Here is a 25475-nt window from a genome sequence, read left to right as displayed (position 1 = left end):
GAAACTGGCTGATGGCGGCGATAGGAGGGGTCAGGAGGCATGGGCTGCTCAGGCTGCTGCTGATGCCACGGAGACAGGCAAGCAAGAACGATGCTCGTCAAAGACTCGACGTAGGTCCTGAACACGGAAATCGAGGGAGGCGGAGCCAAAGATGGCGGCGCCATTAGCGACAGGGTGTAGGAAGAGTTATTGCCTGGGGCTGTGTGAAGTATATCCGAGAGGTGGCCAAGAAGTCATGAAAATGAGAGATGCGAACGGGGCGAGCCAGCACCAGCACACAACCAGTCAGCCTTAGATGCCGCCGCCCGGGGAACGTTCGCCGAGCCTGTGGATGATAAGGCCTCGTAGGAGGTGGCTGTTGAGACCAACTTCACCCGGCACAGTATAAGTGTGGCCGGCAGCCGTGGGTCTCCGGCGAATCTCATCTCGACCTTCCCCCTGGGGGTTATCGCATTCATCCCTGCCGAGCGGAACTGGCACGGCGTTCACTAAAGCTCACGCCATCCCGGCGTCCCCGTCTTCAGTGAAAAACACAGGGCTGCTCGTGGACACCTCCAGAGACGTCCCCAGAATTCTCCGAGTACTCACAACACGACCTTCTTCCTTGATGATGCGACGTTGGAGCATTGCTGTACACGACAAGAGGGGGAAGCGACAAGGAACGGAGGAGGTTTCGGCCCAAATACGGCACGCATTCGGTGCGACCGGAGACGAGGCACCATGCTATCGACGAATATCTGAGCGCCATGACACGACAGAATGGCTCTCCGTGATCGCTAATGCATGCTGACATGCTCTCACGTTCCTTTGAAACAGCGGGTCGCTGCAAATCTTGTGGCCACTTCTGCGGGCATTGCTCGCTTGATTATCCGGAAGTGTTCCAGCATTCGCATGTTCGCAATTTCGATGCCCTTGAAAAAAGGGTACAAAGAATCAGCACCCTCACGCAACTCCCGGATGGCATCATCCGCGGGCTGACAACCATGAAGGCTCGCAGAGAACGACCTCCATTTTTCTCCGGCGTAGAGATGCGTGCTTTGTTTTGGGTTTCTCGGCTGTGTGGATGGTCATTGCATTCCAGTAGAAGAAGGAGAGTTTCGATGCTGGCTGTCATGTGCAGATCATCTTTAAGCTCTTGTCGCTTGGGGTAGGTCTCTGATATATCTTTAAGAACCCAGAACCTCACCTACATGGCCATGCCAAGCCAAGAGCGTACCGCCTGCCGCAGCGCCTGCGAGTGTCAGTTCGTATCCCATCCTCAGCAACGAGCACCGCCCACCCCCACCGTCGGCTTGCCGAGATATTGAGCCCATCAACGTACTAGATGAAGCTCGGCGTGGCAATGTGTGGAGTACATTCGACAGCACGAGGCACTAGGAGCAGACAGATTCATCGCGCCATGTCCAGCTCCGCAACCGCCGGCAGTGCATACTCTGCCCGGTGAACATGGATTCAAATCAGCCATCGTCCTCGACTTCCTCCATTGTCACTTTGTGAGGGCCGGCACTGTGTTCAGGCTGTAGTGGCGTCGCTTTGGGCGCCCGCAAATAGCCCTCCTTTTCCAACTGATCGGCTTCTTCAGGCTCCAACAGACCCCCCTTGCCTTTACCCTTCTCGAACTTGGCCCGTACCGCTGCCGGCATAAACGCGCTCACGGCTTCCCTTCTCAAATCTCTGATGACAGGCTTCGCCTCGTAGACTGTCTTGGCCTCGATGATGGGCGCACGGGGTTTTTCCGGCTCCTTTTGCTGTTCGGCTTCCGATGCTCGATCGGCGGCCCTCTTCGCTCGACGCTTCGCATACCATTCGTCTAGAATCTCCTTAGGAATCGGAGGCGGCGTGTCGCGCGGCATGGGTATGTTCTTGACGTCGTCGGGGACATCGCTGTCGCTGCTGGACGCGTCTTCGGCATCGCGCCTCCTTTTCCCCAACACGCCGTCGCCCCTCTGGCCTTGCCTCTGGGGCCCATGCCCAAATTGCGGTGCCTTGTCACCCAGCGCCTCCCTTGCCTTCTTGACCGCCTTCAGGTCCTTCTCAAGAGCCTCCAATGCCTGCTCTTGGTGCGAGGTGAGCTTGCCCCCACCCTCTTTGATCGCTCTCAGCTCGTCAATCTGCTGCTGTATCCTGGCAGGATTGCGCTTCGCAAGCTTTTCGTTCCGCCGTGCCTGCTGCTCGGCCTTTCCTTGAAGTACGAGTCAGCATGCGCTGTTGACCAGGGCAAACCACGGATCGCCTGTTGGGAGGAGTTACCTTTCTTGATCGCCTTGGCTTTTTCAGCTTTGCGCTGGGCTTGCACAGGATTGTAGTTGCGTTCTTTGGGCATCGTGGGCGACTGACTTATGGCGTGGTTTGTGGAACAATGCAAGGGCTGGAACAATCAGGGCTTGATGGTGTGTGTTATGTTGATTGGCGGTCTGTCAAACCGTCCGAGCTGATAAGGTCGTCATGGATTGAAGTTCCACAAAATGACGGGAAACCTGATCCTGACCATGAACGGGACATCATTATGGTGGAGCTTTCAGCTGGCTTCGGCCAAGTGCCGCCCAGGCACGTTTCAGGATGCCCCGCTAATAAGCGGGTTGCTCCTGCAACCTGGAGCTTGCATTGTTGACGTTCCTAGCTGCCCCGCGCCTGCCGATTGGACCTGCATGACGACTGGCGGCGCGCGACTGGGCGCCATGATTTAAACTCGATAACATTCAGGTAACGTTAGGTTGTTCGCGACTTTCTCGTCTGACGGGCCATCTTACACTTATCACGCCGCCGCTGGCACGGGATTCCCGATCTTCTCTCCCCTCCCATTAGCCTGCTGCAGATAAAGGTGGCCTGCGAATACCGTCAAACCCAACTCATTATCTCTCGCAGATCGCTCAGGCGCCATGGCGAGCTTCATGGCCAATCTCTTCCCGGGCGGGAAGCAGGACAAGCCTGACGCGCGCCCCTCCACACCGATTAGAAACAGCTTTATCACCCCTGCCAGCACTCCACAAGGCAGCCCCAGCAAGAGGACGGTTCCTCCGGGCGCCAATGAGCTCCCTGTTGCCTTACAGGGCATGAAAATCAACACGACCAGCGTCTTTGACACTCCGGTGAAGCTCAGCCGACCGCAGACTGTCGTCCCACCGCTGTCGCCTGGCAAGACCAATTTGCAGAACTTCGAAGAGGGCTCGTCCACGGTGGACGACAGCATTATCCGCAAAGGCGCTCCTCGTACCGGCAGCCCGTTGCGAAACCAGGGACAAGAGAACACGCCGCCAGTTTTCCCACGAGACCCCTTCACGGAGCCGACATACCAACCCAGCCATGCCGCCGTCTCGCGCCAAGAGCTGTATCAACAGCGAGACCGGCCGTCGCCGACCGTCCGGCGATTCAATACGACTAGGGGCCTTACGGCCGAGGAACGCGAGATCCTACAGAAACCGGCCGTCAAGCGTATGGTGAACGTCACTCAACTCTGTAAGTCCTCCTTCACGGCTTTATGCGTTGTCGAGTTAGCCGACACTGACCTCAAAGCAGATTTCCTCGATTACTATTTCGATCTCCTGACATACGTCGGCTCAAGGCAGAACCGCCTCAATGCGTTCAAAGAAGAATACCCGTCCCCTCCCGCTACCGACGAGGAGACATACAAGCAGATGTGGTCAAAGTACACGGGCCGGGAGCGAGCCAATCTCCGCAAGAGGCGGGTGCGGCTGCGGCACGCCGATTTCCAGATCCTGACACAGGTTGGCCAAGGCGGCTACGGTCAGGTTTTTCTGGCGCAAAAGAAGGACACCAAGGAGGTGTGCGCGCTCAAGGTGATGAGTAAGAAGTTGCTGTTCAAGCTGGACGAGGTCCGGCACGTCCTGACCGAACGGGACATTCTCACGACGGCCAAGAGCGAGTGGCTGGTTCGCCTGCTATACTCATTCCAGGACGACAAGAATATCTATCTTGCCATGGAATACGTACCGGGCGGCGACTTCCGCACCCTGCTCAATAACACCGGCGTGTTGTCAAACCGGCACGCGCGCTTCTACATCGCCGAGATGTTCTGCGCCGTCGACGCGCTGCACCAACTGGGATACATCCACCGCGACCTCAAGCCCGAAAACTTTCTGGTCGACTCGACGGGACACGTCAAGCTTACAGATTTTGGTCTGGCGGCCGGATTCTTGGCCCCCGCTAAGATTGAGTCGATGAGGATCCGCCTGGAGAAAGCGTCCGAGACGCCGGTTCCGTTTGGCAAACCGATGGAACAACGTACGATTGCCGAACGGCGAGAAGGCTACCGCACCATGCGGGAGAAGGACGTAAACTACGCCAAGTCGATTGTCGGCTCTCCAGATTACATGGCTCCGGAGGTCCTGAGGGGAGAGGAGTACGACTTTACGGTCGACTACTGGAGCTTGGGTTGCATGCTCTTTGAGGCCCTCACAGGTTTCCCTCCGTTTGCAGGGGCAACTCCCGACGAGACGTGGCGTAATCTGAACCATTGGAGGGAAGTCCTGAAACGGCCGGTGTGGGAGGACCCGAGCTACTTTCTGAGCAACCGGACCTGGAACTTTATCACAACGTAAGTTTGGCTCCGACCTTGGTGTGGCAGCTGACCACCGGAAGCTGACAAAGTGCGCCAGATGCATCAACTCGAGGTCCAGGCGGTTTTCCAACATCAAGGACATCTACAACCACCAGTACTTCGCCGAGGTGGATTGGGCCACGCTGCGCGAAACCAAGCCGCCCTTTGTCCCGGAGCTAGACTCGGAGACGGACGCGGGCTACTTTGACGACTTCAGCAACGAGGCCGACATGGCTAAGTACAAGGAGGTGCACGAGAAGCAGCAGGCGCTCGAGAGCATGGCGGAGCGCGACGACGAGATGAGCAAGAGCCTGTTTGTCGGTTTCACGTTCCGGCACCGCAAGCCGGCGACCGAGGAGGGCACCCCGCGCAAGCCGATTCCCTTCGACAATGGCAACGGCAATGACGCCTTTGGCACGATGCTGTAGGGCCAGCAACCGCGGCGGCCCGAGGCCGAAGACCCGCGATCACCTGGCAAGACGGGTGGATCGCGGTGGGCTGGGGAGCCGCATGCCGAGGCGTGGGCACGGGAATCTGGGTGGGCGCGATGAAGGTGATTTGTGTTGGCATAGCGGGAAGGCGACGGCGAGGTACTGGTTTGGGCATGGCACTTGCTTCTTGGGGGTTGTGTTCGGGTTCTTGTTTTCTCTCTCCTATGTTCCTTCTCTTACGTCTCCGTCTGGCCGACACCCTTTTTGGCACTGTCGCCGAGTGGTATGGAGTTTGATGGGAAGGGATAGATGGATGGGTAGCCGGTCGGGTAATGGTTAGCTGGGCGGTCATGCCTCCTCATCGGCGAACTGTTTCGTTTTGAGAACTGTAGAACAGTTGTACCAGCTATCGGGCATCGTTTTTCACCCGACATCGAACGGTTGTCGAGACTGGAGACGCGTCACCTGAGACAAGTGATACGATGTCGTTGATCACCTGCGGTGAAGGCACCCGAGACACACTTGCCATTAGAGGTTCGGTGGTCTGTCGGACAAGGCGACGCTCGGGCTCAACCACTGTTGCGCAACCACCAATTCTGGACAGCACCACAATGCTCGTTTGGGGAATCCGGTTCTCTAACGAACTTACCAATGTCGCATCGAGATCTAATCTCTTGGCGTAGCGGCTCTCGGCCTAACCCCCACAACAAACGGGCCATGTTTTGACGTCCAATTCTAGACCTTGCGTCTTCAGCTTCGCCTTCTGTCCAGCGCCGTAGACACCGTGAAACGCCCGGGACAAGCCATCCGGTCCTTGATGATGAGAATGGATTAGCTGGATCGATCCAGGGCTTACGAAGCTCTCACCCGCCAGGAGCACCCGAAATGCCCGCAGGCCCAGCCATAGTCCGTGGTTGGTGGTTCGGACATTCCCCAAGCGGCTCAAACCGCTGCCAAGGATGGTTAATGTACCCTCGAAAAGGCCGATGATCTCACGACTGATGACATGACCTCCTAGGTAGCTGCACAGCTCAATATCTTCCTACCCATGGATATCCGTGGTAATGAATCTCTGGTTGAAGCATGCAGGGTGACTTCAAGTTCTCCGAGCTGCTCCCCTCGACTCAGCCACTTTCAAGGCCCTCGGTCCCGAGCGGCCAGGCACAGCGGGGACGGCCATGAGTCCGGAAAATCAAACTCACTGGCTCACCGCGGCTCGTCTCCCCTCCCGTGCGCGGTGTTTCGGCGCAGGGACTACGCGTCGTTTGGGCTCGCCTGGCTTGGCGTCGACACATCTTCCTGTTGTGCCACCAACGCTGGGCGTTTTCGGCGGCGCCTTCAGTCTTCTTTTGCTGGGAAGCATGAATCAGGGTTTCTGATGTAATGTAAGGCCGCGCGGCAGCGACACAGTGGCGGCCGTGGCGTTCGCTCCCGGTGCTCGTTTTGATGTCCCGGTTGGCGCTTCGCTCGGGCCTAGCTAAGACATAGCTTCCATGTACCACCTATGTCATGGTCGCCTTCGCATGCAGGTCCCGTCGACGCTCGTACACTCCAGATATTTATAAGCTCAGCAGGAACGTCTTATCATCCTCAACAGTTACTGTTAATCCACGCCGCCACCCGCTTCATAAGTCTGAAAGGAGTATTTTACGTCCTTTGAGCCCTTTCAACCCCTCCTTCCATCTCTCTTCCCAAACAATCATATTTGTTGATCACCCTCCATCGCTATGAAAAACGCAGTTATACCCTCCCTTCTGAGTCTCGCGGGGCTTGTCCACGCCCAATGGTGGGCTGGCGCCCCTGAGTGCGCTGTGAGTGATCCGTTTACTACACAAGCTCGTCACTTTAACGGTATCCTGACTTTATCACACAGGACGACTGCTTCTCGTCTTGGTGGAATTCTGCTACCGAATGGCCGGCCCCGACCAACTACTGCTCCGCCACCCAGGGTGCTTCGGTCTCGAGCTGCCTTCAATCCGCCTGCTCGGCCACGCCCACAGCAATCGCCTCCTACTCCTCCCTCTCCTCTTCGCTCTGCTCGAAGTGGTCTTCGTGCAGCTCGGCTGGCTCCACGGGGGTGTACACGGTCTCAGCGCCGGGTACGCAAACTCCCTCCCTTTTTTCCACTCCATCGGAGAGAGATTCGCGGTAAAGCTAACACAGCACTCAGCATTTACGGGCGATTGGCGTGGCCTCGGCGGTCGTTGGCGTGGCGATGACAATCACGACGATAGCAACAACGACGACGACACGGACGGGGGCTGGGATTGGGACGGCGACGGCAACGATGACGGTAACGAGTGGAATCGTATGTCAAGCCCACGCGCTTTCCCTTATGCCCCTAGTTTCAAGTTACCCGCTCTCTCGTTCTTCCCCTGGACTGCTCTCCCGAATCGACCCCTTTTACTATCCAACCTCTTCCCCTCACTTTCAACCCCTTGATGACGTAGCCAAGAGAACAACACACAAAACTAACCAACCCAATCCCCAAATGAGCAGAGTTCACCCGCACCTGGACCGGAGGCGTCTACACGGTGACGGGGTGCGAGTGGAACGGCAACGTGTGGGCCGGCGGGCCCTTCGGCTACGGCCAGGGCGGCGTCGGCGGCTCGCCCTGGGGTCCCTGGGGCAAGGGGTGGACGTGGTCAACGGCAACGCAGACGGTCACGCGCGTCGTCACCATAACGAGCGACGGTGGCGCCACGGCGCTGTCGACGTCGGTTGGTCTCGCCACCGTGGCGCAGGCCGTGAGCGGGCACAGCACTACCCGGAGCATTATCGGGGAGGCCACTGGTGGTGGTGGTAGTGGTGGTGCGGCTGCTACAGGGGGTGTCCAGCAGGGTGATGCTGGAAGGAATGAGGCTTTGGGGCTCAAGGTTATGGGTGCGCTGCTGGGAGGTGTGCTGGCGCTGGCGGCGTGGCTGTGAGGGGAGGAATGAGGATGTTTAAGTGGATACTGACTGCGACTCAGGGGGAGGAAGAGATTGGACTCTAAACACTCATTACAGTTTGCGGTGCGGATTGTTGAGGGACTTGAGTATTATTCCTCTTACCTTTTCTCGCTCTTTACCGGATGTGTCCATGGAGTTTGGAGATGAACGGGTTAGTCCAGTGGGGAGGTAATGTAGAAGCACTACGGTCAGCATAATGATACCTCGGCGCACTCCATATGCCTGGCCACGTGGCTCACATGGTTTATTGCGATTGACGAATATGACATGTACCTTTTCTTGGGGCTGAGACCATCAGATGCTCGAGACGAGCCTGCATACAATGCTTCGGGCGGGTCAGGGAGCATACCTTGCCTAGAGGGGGAAGTTGAAGAACGTGCTGCGCCCTTATCCAGGTATCATCCTGACCCAGATAAGCAAAGTGAGTTGTCGGGCCTAATACTTCATCAAACGTCTCCGAGCCTTGTTCCTATACCGTAATGTGCTGTCCATGATACTTTGTGAATTACCGTTTTGGTCCGGAAGTCCAGCATGAGCACTTGATCCCCTGACCTCCATAAGGCGTCCACCCGACGGTAATATCGAACTGTGATAATGATGGCGGCCGTTTGAGATAATGCCTTAAGCTGCGGCCAACTGGGGACGACAGCGGAATGTGCTACTGACTCGAACCTTGACGGATATCTCGTCTTCAAAAGCAAGACTGAACGCTTCAATGAGGCATAAATCATTGGCTGCCCTCCTATCCTGCCGGTTTGCGGGTTTCAGATGTGACGAAAGCACAGGTCCGGGGGTTGGACTCAGCAGCTAAGAGTGTTTCTGCTAACGAGTCGGTAACTGGAAGCGTTTCGATGCTGTGGTAGACTTGGAGCTTAGGGCACCATGGAGAACTATCTCGGTGCCAGAGGTGCTCGATACGTAAAGAAGAGACCGTGCCCTCAAGGCAGGGAGTTACAGTGGCCTCCATGTTGTTTGGCCAGTATAAGACGGGTATGATGAGCAAGGAGTGGCAAACAGAGTATACCTCGACAGTGTTGTGAGGGCGCCATGGTCCGCAGAGACCAACAAGAGCAGCCCTTGAAGGTAATCCCAGGTAATCTGGACCTACATGTATTGTACAACAACACTCGGCTATGCAGGAGTGAGGTACCTCAAGCACTGCTCGTGTGCCCACATAGACACACAAGCTATCCCTTGCCGAGACACCCCGTCCGAGATCGCGCTGGTCTGTCTGGTTACCCAAGTTGCCTGATTGAGAAGCAGGATGACGGTGTCAGAACCCTATCTGCAGAATCGGAAGCAGCGTCAGAAGAAGCAGAGTTGTTTGTGCAGGAGTCGTTGTTAAGAAATACGAGCACGTGCCTCAGGGGTTGAGCTTGCTCGAAAACCGACGCCCTTGGGCCAGCTGGAGGTTGTGGATCGTTATCTCCCCAAGTATGCTCCAATGAACCCCAGAACGTCATGTTCGGCGTGTGCTTCAACGGTGATGTACTCAAACTCAGAGATTGCGAATCACTCGTCACTGGATATTCGCCAGGCCCTGAATGGACGGTGTAACAGCCACGCCACTTTGACGTGATAAGAAGAGACTACCTGGGTTGATGGGCGGAATATATATAGGACGGCGGTTTCCCGCATGCTTCAATTCTTCATCTTTCAGTGCGCTGCATTTTAACGCTTCACGAGCTCATGAGTGCCCGGGATTCAAACCCCTTCCACCGCCGACCTTCCCTCCACCGCCCTTCTCGACCTCAGCAACCAACTTGAAAGCCGACTGCAGGGAGGGAAGGTCCGGGTTAGGGTTGTAACGTGAAGTGGGACGATGAAATATAAATCAGTCATGGGTCGGAACAATCGATTGATATCAATGAGGTGAACAATCAGCAACCACCCCCACGCACCGCCTACCACATCCCGTCGTTCCAAGGCCGGTGGCCATCGGCCCCCACGAGGGTCAGCGAGTCTCATTGGGCGGCCCTGCATTGCTTGTCAAAACCCTGCAGACGATTGGTTCCAGCATCGCAGTGGTGGGCGGGCAGTTCCATATTCATGTCGTCGCTGTTGGCAGGAAGGCGACAAACAGAACACTGGGACAGAGTGTACTGTGTAGGTATCCGTATGTGTTGCTGTGGGAGCACCTGTCGGCACACCTTCCCGGTGCTGCTTCGACCGCGCGGCAGATTCTACACCTGCCGCTCCCCAGCGTTCAAAGCGTGCCGGTCTTCCTCGTCAGAGCCAGGTATTGATTGTCGAGCCTTCGACGTGGTGCATGTGATCAGCGGAGTCGCTGCCCGGTGGTACGGAACATGCCGTTTATCGTGGACTGCGTACGGAACTGAAGGTGTGGAGTTCAGTAAATGGAGCCAGAGCTGAGCGGAAAGCGCAGCGAAGTCGGATGAAATTGCCCAAAGTGTCACGACTTTGGTGCTGTCAATCACAATGCTTGATTTGTTCGACGGGCCGATTCCGGGCCCAGAACAGGATTGAAGGATTATCATGTGGAGGGGCGGCACCAGCAGCATTCGGAAGCGTTACAAGCGAGCCATCTGTTCCGGTTGCTGCCGAAAGTTACTGGTGGTCTTCCGCAACGGCCAGAATTGGATGGCAACAAAGGTGGAGAGGCTGCGGTATCGGCAAGTTTCACTCACCGCAGTCCCTCTTTGTTCCTGGTCGAAGTAGCCTTGTGTCGAGAAAGGATGTTCGTCGAGGTCAAGTCTCTTGAGGCGGGGCTGCTGACTTGAATTCGGTCCTGAGCGATGAGGAGGAAGCCAAGGTTTGATGTGAACTGTGACCTCTGACCTTGACGTAGTAGTTGGCGGCGATCATTGCTCTTAGCTCCTTTTCTACCGGCGGTTCACACCAAATAGATGTAAAAGCACAACCATTGAACCATTCCAGGTTGTTTGGGATGCGACACACCCTCGACAGATGCTCGCGTATCCGTACGGAGTACTTGCAACTGGAACCATGACCATTGAAACGTTCGGGGTCCAAGTGGGCCAGAAAACGTGGAGTTCTAACTGTAACAAGTAAGGCCTGCGACGATCACTTTCCCGTCTGTTGTTCAGATCTGCCACACGGCTACGCGAACGTTACGGATATATCAGCAGCCAGAGATTCGGACTCGCCCGTTTCTTCATTGGAGTATGGATGAGATCTCTCGTACCTGGTAGTTTGATATTTTGTGCTTTACCAGTGTGGGGGCGCCACAGCATGCTCAATTCTGCTGCATTTCTCATCTGAACGCTCGGAGCCATTTCAGGACACCTTGGTACCTCGATCGAGTCCGAAAGTAGAGGAAGGACAATTGAAGCATCCCGCCCAAAAGTCAGGGCCATTCCGCGATGCCTCCCGCTCCCCGCGTCGCCATAGACAGCCGCGCGGGATGTCAAGCCCGGTCTGCTAGAGACCCCAATCGCAAGGGGGCCAACAGCTGATGAAGAGGGTCAGGGCAAAGGACATCGCTCAGCAGCTGGCAACGGCGCCGGTACACTACCCGGTCCTCCTGCGCTGCTGTCATCTCAACGGCAGGAACCTGCGTAGGCGGCAATCCAAGGTTGGCGGCGGCTTAAAGCTCTGAATAAGGTGTCCGTGAAAGGCAAGGCCAATTCGAGTCTCTACATACGTCAACGATCAACGCAAACCTGCAGTGCTATGGTGTACCAATTCGCCCAGAAACAATCATTTGTCCGATGACACAGTCGCACCCGCCAGGGTACTTCTTCCGGACGAGCCAGTGTCCGCAGGTAAGAGGGCAACGACTAACACGAAAGCCCATGGGTGATGAATCCCTAGCTTCCATTGTTGACATGTGCGACACACTCCGCTTGGTTGTCCGTCAGTGGAGAGAGACAACATTCGTCAAGGGTCCCCACATTCCATCCCCTGGGCTGCATCAGGCTGTCCCGGTGGGGCAAGCGCCAGTGCGCACAACCGCGTGGCGTTCTCCACTGTCACGCCGGACGACAGTTCCTCGAGTTTCATGACTCGTGGCCAGAAGGTCGTCTGCGCTCTGGCAGACGCTGAGTGTGTAATGATCAGGTATTTGCGGCCATGGCCCGTCGTCATGAGGATTGCTGGCAATTGCAGCTACCTATGCTTGCACTGGACCCGTTCCGGATCTCACACGTCTGTCGGTCATTGGCGGGACTGTTCGGGCCACATCCGTGGCGCCGAGGCCCTCCCTGTTCGGTCTCGTTCCCGAGTGGGATGCATGCCGTGACGTGGGTGCGCGACAACCGAGCCTCGACGAAAACCGTCTCGTGTGGCGACCATCTCGGGGTTGCGACTTTGTGAGGTCCATTTTCCTGGGTGCAGCTGACTGGCAATCGTAATTCTCCTTTCTAACCACTCCCTTTCCGTCCGAAGCGGCACAACTTCCAATGGCTGTTTTCAGCCTCTTCGTAAGGTCCAGTCTTGGTGAAGCCAACCCGTCAGCACCGCAGCTGTTAGCCCAGGCTTTATGAGCGGAGCCCAAGCCCAACGGCGACCATGTATTGTACATAGGTGTGCTTACGGATATTACAGTAGCATCTGTCAGTGTTGAGGAAACGTAAAAGCCCAAATAAGCGTTTGCGCTCTGCATGTCTCCCCTGTAGCTTTGGCTTCCATTTTCCATTCTTCCATCACCCTGCTAGCCTCAGATTCGTTGCCGTCCCCGCGCAGCCGAATACCGCAACCGACCTTGGGTTCCTCTTGCGGCGCCTGAATATCCGTAGTTGTGCCGCTTTGGTGGGTTTTCCATTGCTGGAAGACCCGTCTTCGGCCAGGCATTGCGCCCGCACACAAGCCCACCCCCGGCAGGCTGCACCGCAGGGGCCGCCTGTGCTGCCCACCCGAGCCAGAGCGTGGGGAACGTCCAAAACTGCTGAGGGCAGCGGAGCCAAATGCTCCTTTGCGTCGCTGGCCCTTCCCTTCTTCCATCCTGACTCTCGACTTTTTGCAATCGATGTTTGTCTCTCCCATTGCACGGCAATGGCAGCGACCACGACGAATCCTTTTGCGGCATCGAGTCCGCTGACCCCGATGCATCCCACCATGACCGAGCACGATTTCCGGTTTCCGCGAAGGCCAGCCGACGCCGCGACCGGCGGTCGGAGACCCGACCGATTTGACCAGGCTTACACACTCACCGGCGACTCCAGGCCGGCAGGGCTCTCCACCACAGCGGCCGCCGCGAGGAGGGCGGCGGCAGGACCGGGCATGATGACGACTGGACCGAGCGGCATGCGTGCCGGATTGCATGACGTCCGTCTTGAGCTGCCCTTGACTCACGGAGGTGCCCACCCGGACGCCCTGCTGCGAACGGCGGCATTCCCGCCATTCCAGCAGGCCACAGCACGCGCGAACCAGAACTTGGACGAGATGCAGAGGCAGGACCCGCTAGCCACCCAAGTCTGGAGGTTCTACGCAAAGACGAAACAGTTGTTGCCCGCCCAGGAGCGCATGGAGAACCTGACATGGCGGATGATGCATTTGAAACTGCAACGAAGGAGGGCGGCCATCGTGAACGCCAGGTATGTCAAAATCGAAACGTTTCTTGATGTGGGTTGCAGACTACAAAAAAAGCTGACTTTCGTGGGCCAAACGAAGAAGCAGCCGTGTTTCCGGCACATCAGCGAATGCCCCTAGCGGGATTGCGCAATTGCGCAAGTCATCAGAGCATGCCCCGCTGCAATCAGACCCGATGAACTTGGACGATTTCATAAACAACGACAAAGTAGGAACCCCGGCCGGCCTCGCACTGACCCCGACGCCCGAGACAATGCGTCAGGCCGACGAGAGATCTGCTCACACCTCGGCGGCGGCCATTCCCATCAAGTCCCGCAAAGAGCCTCCTTCATCTCACCTTCTGATTCCCCAGTCGGTGCCCGTCGCGGCCCATCAGAGAGTCCAGGATGAGTTTGGTTATCTCCCTCGGCACCAGCGCAAGACCAGCATTGACGAGACCGGCCAACGTGTAAGTTTGCGTTTCCTTGCTGCCGCATACGGGCGGTCCTGGCGCTCGTATCATGGAATGATGGCCCTCTGATGTTGCTTGTATTCAGCAGACCCGGAAACGCCCCGCCAATTTCTCGCCGCACGTGCCCGCTGTGAATAGCGGCTTGACAGCAAACGGGCTTGACGCCGACTCGGCCCTCAACGAGTACTCGCTCGATCACTTACACCAAGCGTCTGTGCCCGTGGCCCAGCAGCCCAATGGCGCGGGCATGACCTTTCCTCTTGACACCTTCCGCTTGGAGAACGATCCCATCATCACTTCTGCTGGCCCTTTTCAGCAGAATTTCTCCTTCTCCCCGGCCAACTCGCCAATGGTCCCCAACGATCCATTCTCGGCCCTCTACAATGGCTCCTCGATGCCCTCCAGTTCTTTGGGCGGAGATTTGTATTCTCCGCCGGGATCTGCGTATCAATCGACAGTTTCCACCCCGCATCCCATGGCCGAAGGGGAAGGCTTCTATTTCGGCTCATCTATGGACATGCGCCAACCGCGGCAGCAGACATTCAGACCCCTTCACTCAGGCATGGGCAACGCGATCGGCCAGCAATTTCCATTTGCAGCCAATGGTAACTTGATGTTTCCTGCCGCATCCACCGGCTCAGAGAATCCTTCCACCTTTACCGCACAAAGCTCCTTTGGCGATATTGACCCGACCCGGGTCTTCCAGCAGGAGCTCCCTTCCCGCTCTTCTGCCGTGGGCCTGAGCCAGGACAGCATGTTTTCGTTTGGCGCCGACTCGGACGATGAGGAAGGGGGTGCCTTTGCCGACCGCAATATCCCGATCCCGCAGGACTTCTCGCCCCAACCGATGGAGGACAGCGGGTTTGACAGCTCATCGCTTGGGTGGGATCCGTCTCTCCCAGGGAATTTCAGTATGCAGGCCGCTAGGTATCCTGCTGGACCCCCCAGGAAGCAGGTAACAATAGGTGGCACGACCACCGATTATGTCGAGTCAAATGGTGAATGGGAGGGAGGCGGTTTGAACAGATCACAATCCCAATCTTTCCGGACAGCAAACGGGCGTCTTGGGAGAGTGCCGCGGACAGCGTCGACACCCGGATTGGCGAGCCGGGGGAATCCGTTTGACAGGCTTGCACAGTCCAATCCAAACTCACCGCCCGCTGACCTCACTTCGACGGGCTTCTCTTCTGTTACCGCCAGCCGGCCGTCTTCACCCCATCCGGCCTCGAGACACGGGTCGACAACGAATTTGCAAGCGGCAGGCAGCAGCCAGAGCGAAAGCAATACGAACAGCAACAACAGCACACCCACGACATGCACCAATTGCTTTACCCAGACAACGCCGCTTTGGCGTCGGAATCCTGAGGGTCAACCCCTTTGCAATGCCTGTGGCCTCTTCCTCAAGTTGCATGGTGTGGTTCGTCCGTTGAGCTTGAAGACGGATGTCATAAAGAAGCGGAACCGCGGGTCTGGGTCGGGGCTCCCTGTTGGCGGGTCAAGTACCCGGTCGAGGAAGAATGCCAACTCATCGGGAGCCATCACCAAGAAGGGCTCCACACTTTCTGTGTCCACCAGCGCCAATCCTCCCCCAGTGCAGGCGAGCACGCCCCCGGCAATCCAGAACAGAGGCGGCAGCGCCAACGGCAGCGAGAGTCCTGCGAGTGGCTCGGCATCGGCCGGCAACACGGCCGGAAACACACCGACGAGCTACCAGGGAGGCACGGGCTCCACCAGCGGAGTTGTCGGTGGGAAAGGCGTCGTCCCGATTGCCGCCGCACCGCCAAAGAGTACGCCAGGGCCAGGTGCCGCGTCTCTGCCGCGAACAGCAGCGCTTTCTTCCTCGTCGTCGAAGCGCCAGCGTCGTCACAGCAAGAGCGTCGTCATAGAGCAGTCTATGAGCAGCATGGACATTGATAGCCCTGAAAACTCGACGGGATCGAACGAGGCAGCCGCCAGGCCTCTGGGCTCGAGCACCGGCCTGTCCGCGATGCAGCCCAGCACCAGTAGCCTCAATCTTTCTAGCGCTTTTGGTAGCAGCATGCAGCGACCGCTGGCTGGCCCTGGCAGTCAACGCGCGGGACCGCAGGAGTGGGAGTGGCTGACCATGAGCCTTTGAGGCGGCTGTTTTTTCTCCTCCGCCGCCGCAGTCTATTGCCCACTTTGATGGCCATAATGCACACAGTCCGACTTCAAGAGACGTGAATCGCTTCTTAATAGGAGTGACACCTATTCTGCTCGGACTGGCTGGCTGCAGGCTGTGCGTTTAATACTGTCTTGGGGGAAAGCGATGGGCAGCCAGGGAAGATGTCCGAAATGATCAGAGATGGGACAATATCCGAACGATGCTAATGGGAAGACGTGGGAGATGATGATAGCGAAGAACGTTTGAAGGTTTCTCATACCTTTATTTTTGGAGGTCATGGGGGGACTATTTATGACGGGGTCAAGTGATCTATACACTATGGTTGCCATACAGGACGGGGGCGTTTTTCTTTCGAGAGAGTGGCTGCATCTAACTTCCAGCCATCCACATTCGTTCACGCTTCAAGGGGAGGGACTGGGGCGAAGCAGACGAGGAACCAGGTGGAAGGAGACCATTCAGCAAATATCTGGGCCGACCTCATTCTTACGTCTGTCGCTTCACCTACCTTTAAGTACTCGCACATACATACATTTTTGGGACTTCTCGGTTTTCTCGGCGGGAACGGGGACGGGTGGACAATTTTTAACTAGATAGGTGGGCAGGTGGTTGAGTAGACGATCGGGATACCCTTCCTTCTACGGTTCGAGAGATGTCAACGGTTGAGAGATGAGAGCGCGTGCACAGTGATATTGACACGCAGAGAGAGTCGGGGGGTTGTTTGGTGTTTTAGCAGCGTAGAGCCATGATGGAAACTAGCCTTCCAACGAAACCGCTTCTGATGTTGTGTGTTTCGGTGCTCTTGAAAGACACTTATGTCGTTGCCGTTGTGGCATGGTCGAAGTGGCAACCGCAAGGTAGTGTCTGTCAGCTTAGTCGCGGGCTTGTTGGACTCCTTAGGCGGGAGGGAAAATAGAGATGGCCGTTCTGAAGCGCATGCACTGTCCGCAAGCTGATTCACCAGAAACACGCAGCCCAGCCAACTGTTTGTGGATACTAATCTTATATTAATAGATTACGTGACCCGAAGAGCTTGCTCCCCTTGCTCAATATCGTCTACATCTAACGTCTCAACTATTCTTCATGATCCCCAACACCCCTCCAATCTTCCTAACAACTCCTACCCCATACCCAATCTCCACCACGCCCTTTGCAAACCGCCAGCTCCTCTCTTGATCCATGACGGGGTACCGCACCGGCTGCGGAATCGCTGTGCGGACCCCCAGCCACCGGCCCAAGCGGTCCTCGCACACGGCCTTGACGTTGCACAGGCCCCGGAGCCCTTCCTCGCCGGCAAAGCGCCCGTATCCGGAACCGGACACGCCGCCAAACGGCATCTGCACCGCGTACGTCACGCCGAAGTCGTTGACGGCCACCATGCCGGCCTTGATTCCCCGAACGATCTCGGCGATGCGCGGGTCCGACTCGGATCCAAACACGGAGCTGCCCAGCCCGAAATGAGGCGCGTTGGCCACGGAGAGGATGGACTCTGCCGAGCCCGACGGCGTGCGCATGAGCACCATGATGGGCGCGAAGCACTCTTCGTTGGCGATGGCCATGTCCGGGGTGACGTCGACGAGGAGAGTCGGGGAGAAGTAATGGCCCTTGGGGTGGTCTGGGTGGATGAAGCGTTTCCCGCCGACGAGCAGGCGGGCGCCGTGCTGGACGGCATCGGCGATGAGGCCTTCGAGGCGGGAGAAGGAGGCGTTCGAGATCATGGCGCCTACGTCGGCGGCGGGGCCGAGGCGCAGGGCGCGGACGCGTGGTTCGAGTATGGAGACGAGCTCGTCGTAGATAGCTGGTGCCGCGATGATGCGCTCGATGCCGATGCAGTTCTGGCCCGATGCTTGAAACGAGCCGCGCAAGAGTATCTCGATGACGCGCGGTAGGTCGCGCTTGCTGACTGAGTCCAGGACGATGGAGGCGTCTTTGCCGCCTAGCTCGGCCACGACGGGAATGAGAGCTTTGGCAGCTGAGGCAGCGACCTTGTGGCACACTGGGCGGGAGCCAATGAATGTTATGTGGCTGATCCCCGGGTGGCAGGTGATGTGGCCTGCTGTTTGCGGCCAGCAGACGACTATTTGGACGAGGGCTGGGTCGTGACCGTGGGCGACCAAGGCGCCGCGAGCAATGTTGGCGAAGTATGACGAACTCCAAGCCGTTTGCTCCGAGACTTTAACGAGAATGCCATTGCCGGAGAACAGGGCGCTGATGACGGGGCCGATCAGGTTATGGAAGGGGTAGTTCCAGCTGACGAGGGCGGCCACGACGCCGAGGGGCTCATAGAACACCGTGTTGCGCTTGTACGCTAGAAGCAAGTTGGTGGGCCTCCGCGAGGGACGCAGCGCCGTCTCGCCAAGCTTGATGGTCCATTGAAGCTTCTCGACCGTCACCATGATCTCGCCGAGCTGCGCGTCCACCATGGTTTTCCCGCTGTCGAGGCATGCCACGCGGCAGATCTCTTCCTGGTTGTCCAGCACATATTGCAGCAGGGAACGGAGAACGGCGCGTCGTTGGGGAAATGTGGTCTTAGCCCACTTGGTTTGGGCGGCTCGGGCTTGCTCGACGGCGCGGTCAATGGCGTTGGGGGTCGACGGATTCACGAGGCCAAGGAACTGTCCTGTCGCGGGGGCATAGCATTGGATTGCGGTCGAGCCTGACACCTGAAGCGGGCCAAAGTGTCAGCAGTGCTGCGGAAACCGGACGCAGCTGGTACCGGGTAAATAGTCGCACCTTGATAGCGGGCTGGTCAAGAACCTCAACCTTCTCGGGCCGCTTGGGTGGCGGAACCGTGTAGCGGATCGGCTTGTCGTTCTCGTGGAAAGCCAGGTATATGAGGACCAAGGCACCTAGGCTCGTCCAGAGAAGTGTCGACGCAAACTCTGGGACTTGGACGAAGCTGGATTCCTATCAGATTTTGTCATTCAAGGCTCATGGGGTTCTCGATTGGCCTTACCCCAAGTCCTGAATTGCGAAGCGCAGCTGCTCGAGCACGCTTCCCGCTGCCTCTGCCGCCATTGTCACCACCCTTGCCGTCCAAGATGCTCTCAACGCATTACAAAGCGGATCCAACTGGCGAGGACACGACAAGAAAAGGTGGACTTTGCGAAAGGGAAGAGGTTAGCCTGCCTGGCGCGTCGTCCAAGTTAGTGAACCCTCACGCCACTTTTTGCCGATGGAGGCCGTTCCTTTAAAATGTTCTTGACCGGGGTCTTGGCTTGGCAGGGTCGCAATTGCACGCGACCTTGGCAAAGAACCTCAGCTGGGAACTCAGGAGCTTCATCAGTGGACGCTTTGAGAAGCTAAAGCTCGAGAGAGCCACCAAGCACACCTCACCGACACATTGTCCCGGCATGGCCTCATGTTCTCAACAAGAGATATGTATGCAAAATGACTCTTGTATTGTACAGCAAACAACCCAGGTTGAAGCCGCTTCGGAAATACTCCTTACGTCCCGGCTTCGCAAATGCATCCATCCAAAACGCCGGCCGCCATGAAGAGATAAAAAACAGAGGAAACCGAGCGACAGAGATGGAACAGTGCTGGCAAGCAACAAACATCCCTTCTTTCTTCCCTTGTAGGAGACCGCACTTTTTCCCGCACCAAAACAGCCCAACAACAATAAACGACGACGAGACATGTCCCCCTTCACTGCCCCTTGCTCGCTCCACCAATGTGGGTGTGGGCATGACGCATGCTGGATATCTAACAAGATGGGAAATCAAAAGACGAGGAAAATAAGAAATGAAGGACAGGAAGGCCCCGGGCCAGCGATCTCACACACACACGCACACCACGCATCGGGTGTCACACCATATATAGTTCGAACCCCATTCGTTCCCACCTGCCGTCATTCTCTTTCAATCCGCAACATCACTGGTCAACGCTCTTCTTGGAGAAGGCAGAAAGCCCTCGCTTTCTGACCGTGGCCAGGTTGAATCGGCGCTGCCCGGTCGGCAATTCCCGAGCCGAATGCGTCGACTCGATCCTGCTGAGGCGGGCGGCCGACGTGAAGTCGTTGCTGGCCTCAAAGCTGGGGCGGACCCGGTCCATGGACCGCCGTATCCTGTCGTACGACGGCCGGCAGCGGTCGATGGATGGCCGGGTGCACGCTCGCTCGGCCTCCTCTCCAATCATGTCGTCTTGCTGCTGCTGCTGCAAGTCTCGCTGGAGTTCGGCCGAGGCCCGGCTCTGCATGATGTAGTTTGTCCCGTCGCTCCCGTTCTGGGTGCGCGTGTTGTGCGTCGCGATCGACGGCGGGTAGATCGGCCGCCTGTCCTCGTCCACGCTGGCGTACTGGGCATGCTTCGCCTTCCTGCTTCGGCCGGAATTCTTGCCCGAGGAATACGATGATGTCTTGGACGATGTGCCTTCAACCCCCTCGTTTGTTCCCGTCGCGGCAGCGGCGGTCGCGTCGGCGTCTGGGAAGTCTCCCCGCTTGGCCTGCTCTCGAATGATGTCCACATCGTAGGGGAACCGCTGCTTCTGTACCGTCTTGACCACGAGGCGCGGAAGCAGGCAGATGGTCGGAGTGACGATCATGCACATCCAGAAAGTCAACTCTTGATAGACCTGAGGCGCAGCCTGGTAGAAACCGGCTGCGTATGGGAACGCCGTGTACACCCCGGTCCAGAAGAAGATGAAGACGTCGCTGATTACAACGAGCAGAAGCATCAGCCAGTCCCATCGGTAGGTATTGATCAAGATGTAGGCGTTGATGGTGAACACGGCTGGGTGGGCAATGTAGCACCCCAGCCGCGTGCGCTCGGCGACATCCATGCTGCTTGCGGCAGCGGTAGCGGTGAATATCACAAAGATGTAAGGAATGAAGAAGCTCATGACGGACTGGTAGACACCGTCAACCATGTACGCCCTGTAATCTGTTGTGTCAGCAAGGTGTGAAGGTTCAGATCAGACGGATGTGCCAAGGCGAAGCAACTGACCAGAACTTTGTTTGAGTCCACTCCTTTCGTTCAATACCGCGCCGGTAGAGCTGGGGCACCTTCAACGACACCGTGTCGCTCACATCCTGGTCCAGGACGCCCATAAGAATAACCGGGACCGATGTGAAAAAGAGGTTGAACAGGAGGATGTACGTGTACTCGAAGATGTACGAGATGTCGAAGTTACAGAGCGTCTGGTACCAGAAAATGGCCCACGTCCACACCATGTTCTTGTAAAAGAAATTGCTGATTGTCTCGGCCAGACGCCGGTATGACCATCTACCGTGCACCAGCACCAGCCTCTGCAAAAAGCGAAACTGCCCGATGGCGTAGTCGGACGACATGACGGCCTGCCGCCCTTCCAGACCCGCGATACCGACGCCCACGTCCGCCTCCTGAATCATGGCCACGTCGTTGGCTCCGTCTCCTATAGAGAGGGTCATGACGTCCAGGCCGTTCTTCACCATGGCAACGACGGCGGCCTTTTGTGCCGGGCTGACACGGCAACAGAGCACAGACTTGCATTGCTTGCACAGAAGCAAGAACTTCTGCTTCAGGGCATCGCTGAGCGCCCACCGAAGAGTGAAGCCGTCTATGACGAGCGCGTGTGTGGCCACAGGAGGCTCGTGGTCCTTTTTCGCCTTGCTCAACTCCTCGTCGCTGCCCGTCATGTTGAACTTGGCGAGGCTGGCGTTGAGCTGCTCTTCGGCAATCGCTAGGTACTCTTCTTCGGCTGCCAAGCCAGCCTCGTCCTCGGTGACCTGCAGCCGGATGAGGTCCATGTCGTTGTTCAGCAAATTGCACGAGAATCCGATGTTGATTGCCGTCTCGACCTTGTCGCCCGTGAGCACCCAAAGCTTGATTCCGGCATCACCCAGCAGCGCGATCGTATCTGGCACGCCATCTTGGAGACGGTCTTCAATGGCAGTACCTCCCAACAAGGTGAGGTCTCGCTCGATTTTATCGGCGACCTCCTCAAGCCTCTCCTCGCGATTCTCCAAGGCAGTGGCGGCCAGGTCGTGCTCCTTCCTGAATTCACGGTACTCCTCATCGGTGAGTTCTCTTTGGGCAATGCAAAGCGTCCGAAGACCCTCGACCGCAAACAGTTCAAGGTGCTTCGCCGTTTCCTGCCGCAGTTCGGCCTGCTCGCCCTTCTTGAGACGAGCATATATAACACTATCGGCACCTTTGCAAAAGAGAATGATCCTTCCGTCTGGCATCTTGACAATGGCACTCATCCTTTTTCTGCTCGAGTTGAACTCGATGGTATTGAGGACGGGGTAGTGCCTGTCAGTGCCCATGACGTTCAGGTTGATTCCATCATTGGACGTGCCGAGCACAGTGAAGCCCATGTCACGCGCTGTGGCCACCAAAGCCGCCTCGTCTGGGGACTGGGCCTTGAAGACCATCTTTGGGGGGTCGCCTGGCTGCTTCTCGGCAATGACAGTGTGGCAGAGCGCAAGAGCCAGCATGAAATGTTCGTTTGCTTGTTGCTGCTCAGGGCCGTTTCGGCCGGCGAGGTCGTCGACAAAGTCGGGGGCGATGAAAGTCAAGTCCTCGTCGTGGAGGTATGGGTTGTTGTGAAGCTCGCGAAGCCCCCGAAGCGCTTTGACCTTGGCCTCGGCGATCTCAGCCCGGATGGTCTTTGCTTCCTGCTCAACGTCGACGCCCAGCCTCTTGTTCATGCCGGCTTGAGCTTCGGTGTAAGCTTCGCCGTACGGCTGACCGTTGATAGTAGCCTTCTTGAACTCCATGACATTCTGCGTGAGCGTGCCTGTCTTGTCCGAGAAGATGTACTCGATCTGCCCAACATCATCCGAGATGTTCCAAGACTTGGGGATACACGGCTGGTCGATCTTGTCATAGTACATGCCAACGTCGCTGTATATGAAGAATGCTTGCAGCGTCCTCACGATTTCGAGTGAAATGTAGAGCGAGATCGGAACCAAGTTCTGGAAAACAATGACGGCAGCCCAGAACGTGATGAAGCCAGTCAAGCCCGGCGTCCCGCCAAGGGACCCCCATTCAAACCAATAGAGGGACGCGTCTGTCTTGCCCCAGGCAACGCCGTTTGCAATGGCTGCGATCAGACACATCACGAGGAGGATGCCGAAGTTGCAAATGACGTTGAAGTTCAACTCCCTCGCTATGCGGGCCCGCTTACTTGGCGTAATGCCGGCATTCATCATGATCTTGGTATCGTGGCCCGTGAAGACGACGACCCCCAGCGCCCATTCCGTGTTCCGGAGGTTGCAGCCGCGGAGAAGCATGTTGTCGATGCTGATGGGCTCTGTCATCTCTCTCGGTTCGGCTTTGGAGTCCCAAGGGACCCTTTGACGCCACTTAATTGCGCCACTGTATTTGTAGAGATTTGGCTGAGGAGGCTCGCTTTCGATAATGAACTGAGCACGCTCACAGTCACGGGCATGCCTCAGCTTTCGACCGCAGCGTAGAGCTGACCTGACCTTCAGGTTGGTCTCGCCGTCCAAGTTCTTGGTCTCGACGTAACACGCGCCGTCCGGGTCCGAGGTGGCCAGGATGATGATATCGGCGGGGAGCTCGTCGTCATTGTAAATACGGACAAAGTCTCCCACGACCAGGTTCTTCCAGGCGTCCCTATGAAACCGCGCCTTGCCGGAGACGGGCGCCTCGTGGTTGATGAGGTCCCCGTTGAGATTTTGCAACAGAATGGCCTCGTTCTCCACGGTGGAGGCGATGCTGGGCATATCGGGCTCGTGCGGCAGGGATGACGGTACTGGCGTCATCTGAATTTCTTCTTGACCAGAGCCAAGAGATTGGCGGGAGTTCGACGATTCCGCGAACTCCCAGGGCGCGGTCCTGGTTTCGATGGACATGCGCGGATCGGCAGACGCGAAAGTGCTGTGTGCCGGGCGTGCCTCCTTTTTCCACAGGCTTTCGATCGCACGCCATATCAAGCCAAAAAAGCGGGAATTCGCCTTCTTGAATCGCCGCCACAGCGAAACATTATCCTCCTGCACATTGACGTTCTCCTTCCCCAGCAACCGATGGACGGGGGCATTGTTGAGTTCGTTATCAAGAATCGTCCTCCGGTAATCCTCGACGGCGTCCTTGATCGCCGTCACGCAGATGATAAAAATTAGGGGGACGGAGTTGAGCCCGGGATTAACACCGCCAAAAATAGGAAATATCTAGGAGCAGTCTCTGGTCAGGCAATCGAGTGCGCAATGCGAAAAGGCAGGTGCGGGACTTACAACTAAAATAACGAGGAAGAGGAAAAATATGTTGGCGATATTCTGGAACTGGAAGAAGAGGTTCTTGGGGATGAAGGAGAGAGGTGTGTATTTTGCAGTCCGAATCTTGTTTCGAGTGTATTGCTGTATTGGATGGCCCTCGTCGTCCTGCAGCTCGCGTGGTAAGGGAAGGCCGAAGTACAGTTTCCTCGGTCCCGGACCATCGCCGTGCTCTTCCACTTCGCTGGTGTTGTCCTTGCTGGTGGTGTCGTTTTGCGCGCCTCTAACCGGCTGAGAGTCCTCGGTTCCCCCAGATGCCCTCTTCTTCTCAGTCGACGGCGCCTTATTGCGTTTCCTGCCCATGATTGAGAGGCGCTTCATGGAGCTGCTCTTGACCGTCAACTTCCGGGTGGCCCAGCGAGATCTCCGCATGGATAGTTCTGCCCCAGCAGCATCGCCGGCTTCTCCCTCGGGAGGCGCCATTGTGGTGGGATCGCGGGCAGCGCCCGATCAACCCGAGATGCCCGCCAGGTCGGCCAGATTTGACCCGGCCGTTCCTCCAGCTCACCGGCAATCGAGCTTGTGCCGAGCGCAGCTTGCGTGTGCGTCGCGGTGTCCGATTCGACTATGACGGAATTCTGTCGTCCGGAGACGTGTCGTGATTCGAGAGCTCTTTCGCTGGAGCCAACTCAGGGGAATAGCGGCGAGCCTGGAGCGTACGGCGAAGGAAACAAGGCTAGATCGGGTGCCGTCGATGGGTGATTCGGCAAGTCAGGTGAAGCAACTTTGCAGGCCGTTTTAGAGAGATTTTGATGCGTGGCGGCGTTCGGACTGTGCTGGCGACGGACGGGCCGGAAGAGTCGGGGGTTTGTCAAACTGCGAGAAGGACAGAACCATGCTAGCGCCCGGGCAGGGGGGCGGCTTGGAACGTCAGCAACCCACAATGCGAATCTGCTAACGCCCTGGCAGCGGTGGCATGAACGGGAAGTAAAGGCGGAGACCTGTTGATGGTACAGATCTCGATCTCTTGTGAGAAGCTGCTCTTCGTGTACGGTGTACGGTGTACGGAGTACTGAGTACGGAGGATACCTAGACCAAAAAAAAAAGAAAAGGCCAGAGCAGCTAAACCGGGGGGCAGCTCGCTGGATCCGAGTCCCTGTGAATTGGTCAGCGCTCTCATTTTACATCGTCGCGCGCACGGAGTGGGGCTTGCGCATTGCCTTCGCTCGGCTTGGCCTTGGACACTCGCACTTTGGTCTTCTGTTGCAATTGGCCGCT

The 25475-nt window shown here is 57.1% G+C and overlaps 7 protein-coding genes across 7 annotated transcripts; 3 read left to right on the top strand and 4 right to left on the bottom strand.

Annotated features, from left to right (window-relative positions):
* Nucleotides 1–1457: 1457 nt before the first annotated feature.
* N657DRAFT_679775 (uncharacterized protein) lies at nt 1458–2323 on the bottom strand (the record flags this gene model as incomplete). Its single annotated transcript, XM_062796213.1, has 2 exons — nt 1458–2182; nt 2251–2323. 2 exons carry the CDS (start codon nt 2321–2323, stop codon nt 1458–1460), a joined length of 798 nt encoding a protein of 265 aa, XP_062648753.1.
* Nucleotides 2324–2879: 556 nt separating this feature from the next.
* Nucleotides 2880–4986, top strand: N657DRAFT_570865 (kinase-like protein; the record flags this gene model as incomplete). Its single annotated transcript, XM_062788773.1, has 3 exons — nt 2880–3456; nt 3517–4555; nt 4617–4986. The coding sequence occupies 3 exons, from the start codon at nt 2880–2882 to the stop codon at nt 4984–4986; spliced, it is 1986 nt and encodes a 661-aa protein (XP_062648752.1).
* A 1559-nt stretch (nt 4987–6545) lies between these two features.
* N657DRAFT_343510 (uncharacterized protein) lies at nt 6546–7986 on the top strand. The gene is made up of 4 exons (XM_062786914.1): nt 6546–6800; nt 6863–7088; nt 7160–7297; nt 7489–7986. Exons 1-4 carry the CDS (start codon nt 6717–6719, stop codon nt 7914–7916), a joined length of 876 nt encoding a protein of 291 aa, XP_062648751.1. The 5' UTR covers nt 6546–6716; the 3' UTR covers nt 7917–7986.
* A 1493-nt stretch (nt 7987–9479) lies between these two features.
* On the bottom strand, nt 9480–10023 carry N657DRAFT_343399 (uncharacterized protein). Its single transcript, XM_062786913.1, has one exon. The coding sequence runs from the start codon at nt 9921–9923 to the stop codon at nt 9645–9647; it is 279 nt and encodes a 92-aa protein (XP_062648750.1). The 5' UTR covers nt 9924–10023; the 3' UTR covers nt 9480–9644.
* A 2713-nt stretch (nt 10024–12736) lies between these two features.
* On the top strand, nt 12737–16170 carry N657DRAFT_343363 (uncharacterized protein). The gene is made up of 3 exons (XM_062786912.1): nt 12737–13456; nt 13536–13899; nt 13988–16170. The coding sequence occupies exons 1-3, from the start codon at nt 12915–12917 to the stop codon at nt 16016–16018; spliced, it is 2937 nt and encodes a 978-aa protein (XP_062648749.1). The 5' UTR covers nt 12737–12914; the 3' UTR covers nt 16019–16170.
* Nucleotides 16171–17031: 861 nt separating this feature from the next.
* N657DRAFT_662972 (ALDH-like protein) lies at nt 17032–19196 on the bottom strand. Its single transcript, XM_062795157.1, has 3 exons — nt 18999–19196; nt 18776–18941; nt 17032–18705 (listed from the first exon to the last, which is right to left on the bottom strand). The coding sequence occupies exons 1-3, from the start codon at nt 19058–19060 to the stop codon at nt 17113–17115; spliced, it is 1821 nt and encodes a 606-aa protein (XP_062648748.1). The 5' UTR covers nt 19061–19196; the 3' UTR covers nt 17032–17112.
* Nucleotides 19197–19915: 719 nt separating this feature from the next.
* On the bottom strand, nt 19916–24680 carry N657DRAFT_632902 (phospholipid-translocating P-type ATPase; the record flags this gene model as incomplete). The annotated part of the gene is made up of 3 exons (XM_062791179.1): nt 19916–20915; nt 20986–24155; nt 24219–24680. 3 exons carry the CDS (start codon nt 24678–24680, stop codon nt 19916–19918), a joined length of 4632 nt encoding a protein of 1543 aa, XP_062648747.1.
* Between the last annotated feature and the right edge of the window lie 795 nt (nt 24681–25475).

This window comes from Parathielavia appendiculata (assembly GCF_033297405.1).
Source record: "Parathielavia appendiculata strain CBS 731.68 unplaced genomic scaffold N657scaffold_4, whole genome shotgun sequence".
Taxonomy (NCBI): Eukaryota; Fungi; Ascomycota; class Sordariomycetes; order Sordariales; family Chaetomiaceae; genus Parathielavia; species Parathielavia appendiculata.
The sequence above is the reverse complement of the archived record's forward strand: the minus strand, read 5'-3'. Positions and strand labels throughout refer to the sequence as shown.

Excerpts from the sequence above, each read along its gene's own strand:
- N657DRAFT_343363 (XM_062786912.1), top strand. The coding sequence starts at position 12,915 with ATGGCAGCGACCACGACGAATCCTTTTGCGGCATCGAGTCCGCTGACC. Across the intron at positions 13,457-13,535 it reads GCGGCCATCGTGAACGCCAG|CAGCCGTGTTTCCGGCACAT; the intron begins GTATGTCAAAAT and ends CAAACGAAGAAG. Across the intron at positions 13,900-13,987 it reads TTGACGAGACCGGCCAACGT|CAGACCCGGAAACGCCCCGC; the intron begins GTAAGTTTGCGT and ends GCTTGTATTCAG.
- N657DRAFT_662972 (XM_062795157.1), bottom strand. The coding sequence starts at position 19,060 with ATGGCGGCAGAGGCAGCGGGAAGCGTGCTCGAGCAGCTGCGCTTCGCA. Across the intron at positions 18,942-18,998 it reads TTCGCAATTCAGGACTTGGG|CTTCGTCCAAGTCCCAGAGT; the intron begins GTAAGGCCAATC and ends ATAGGAATCCAG. Across the intron at positions 18,706-18,775 it reads TTGACCAGCCCGCTATCAAG|GTGTCAGGCTCGACCGCAAT; the intron begins GTGCGACTATTT and ends GGCCCGCTTCAG.
- N657DRAFT_343399 (XM_062786913.1), bottom strand. The coding sequence starts at position 9,923 with ATGCAGGGCCGCCCAATGAGACTCGCTGACCCTCGTGGGGGCCGATGG.
- N657DRAFT_343510 (XM_062786914.1), top strand. The coding sequence starts at position 6,717 with ATGAAAAACGCAGTTATACCCTCCCTTCTGAGTCTCGCGGGGCTTGTC. Across the intron at positions 7,089-7,159 it reads GTACACGGTCTCAGCGCCGG|CATTTACGGGCGATTGGCGT; the intron begins GTACGCAAACTC and ends CACAGCACTCAG. Across the intron at positions 7,298-7,488 it reads TGACGGTAACGAGTGGAATC|AGTTCACCCGCACCTGGACC; the intron begins GTATGTCAAGCC and ends CCAAATGAGCAG.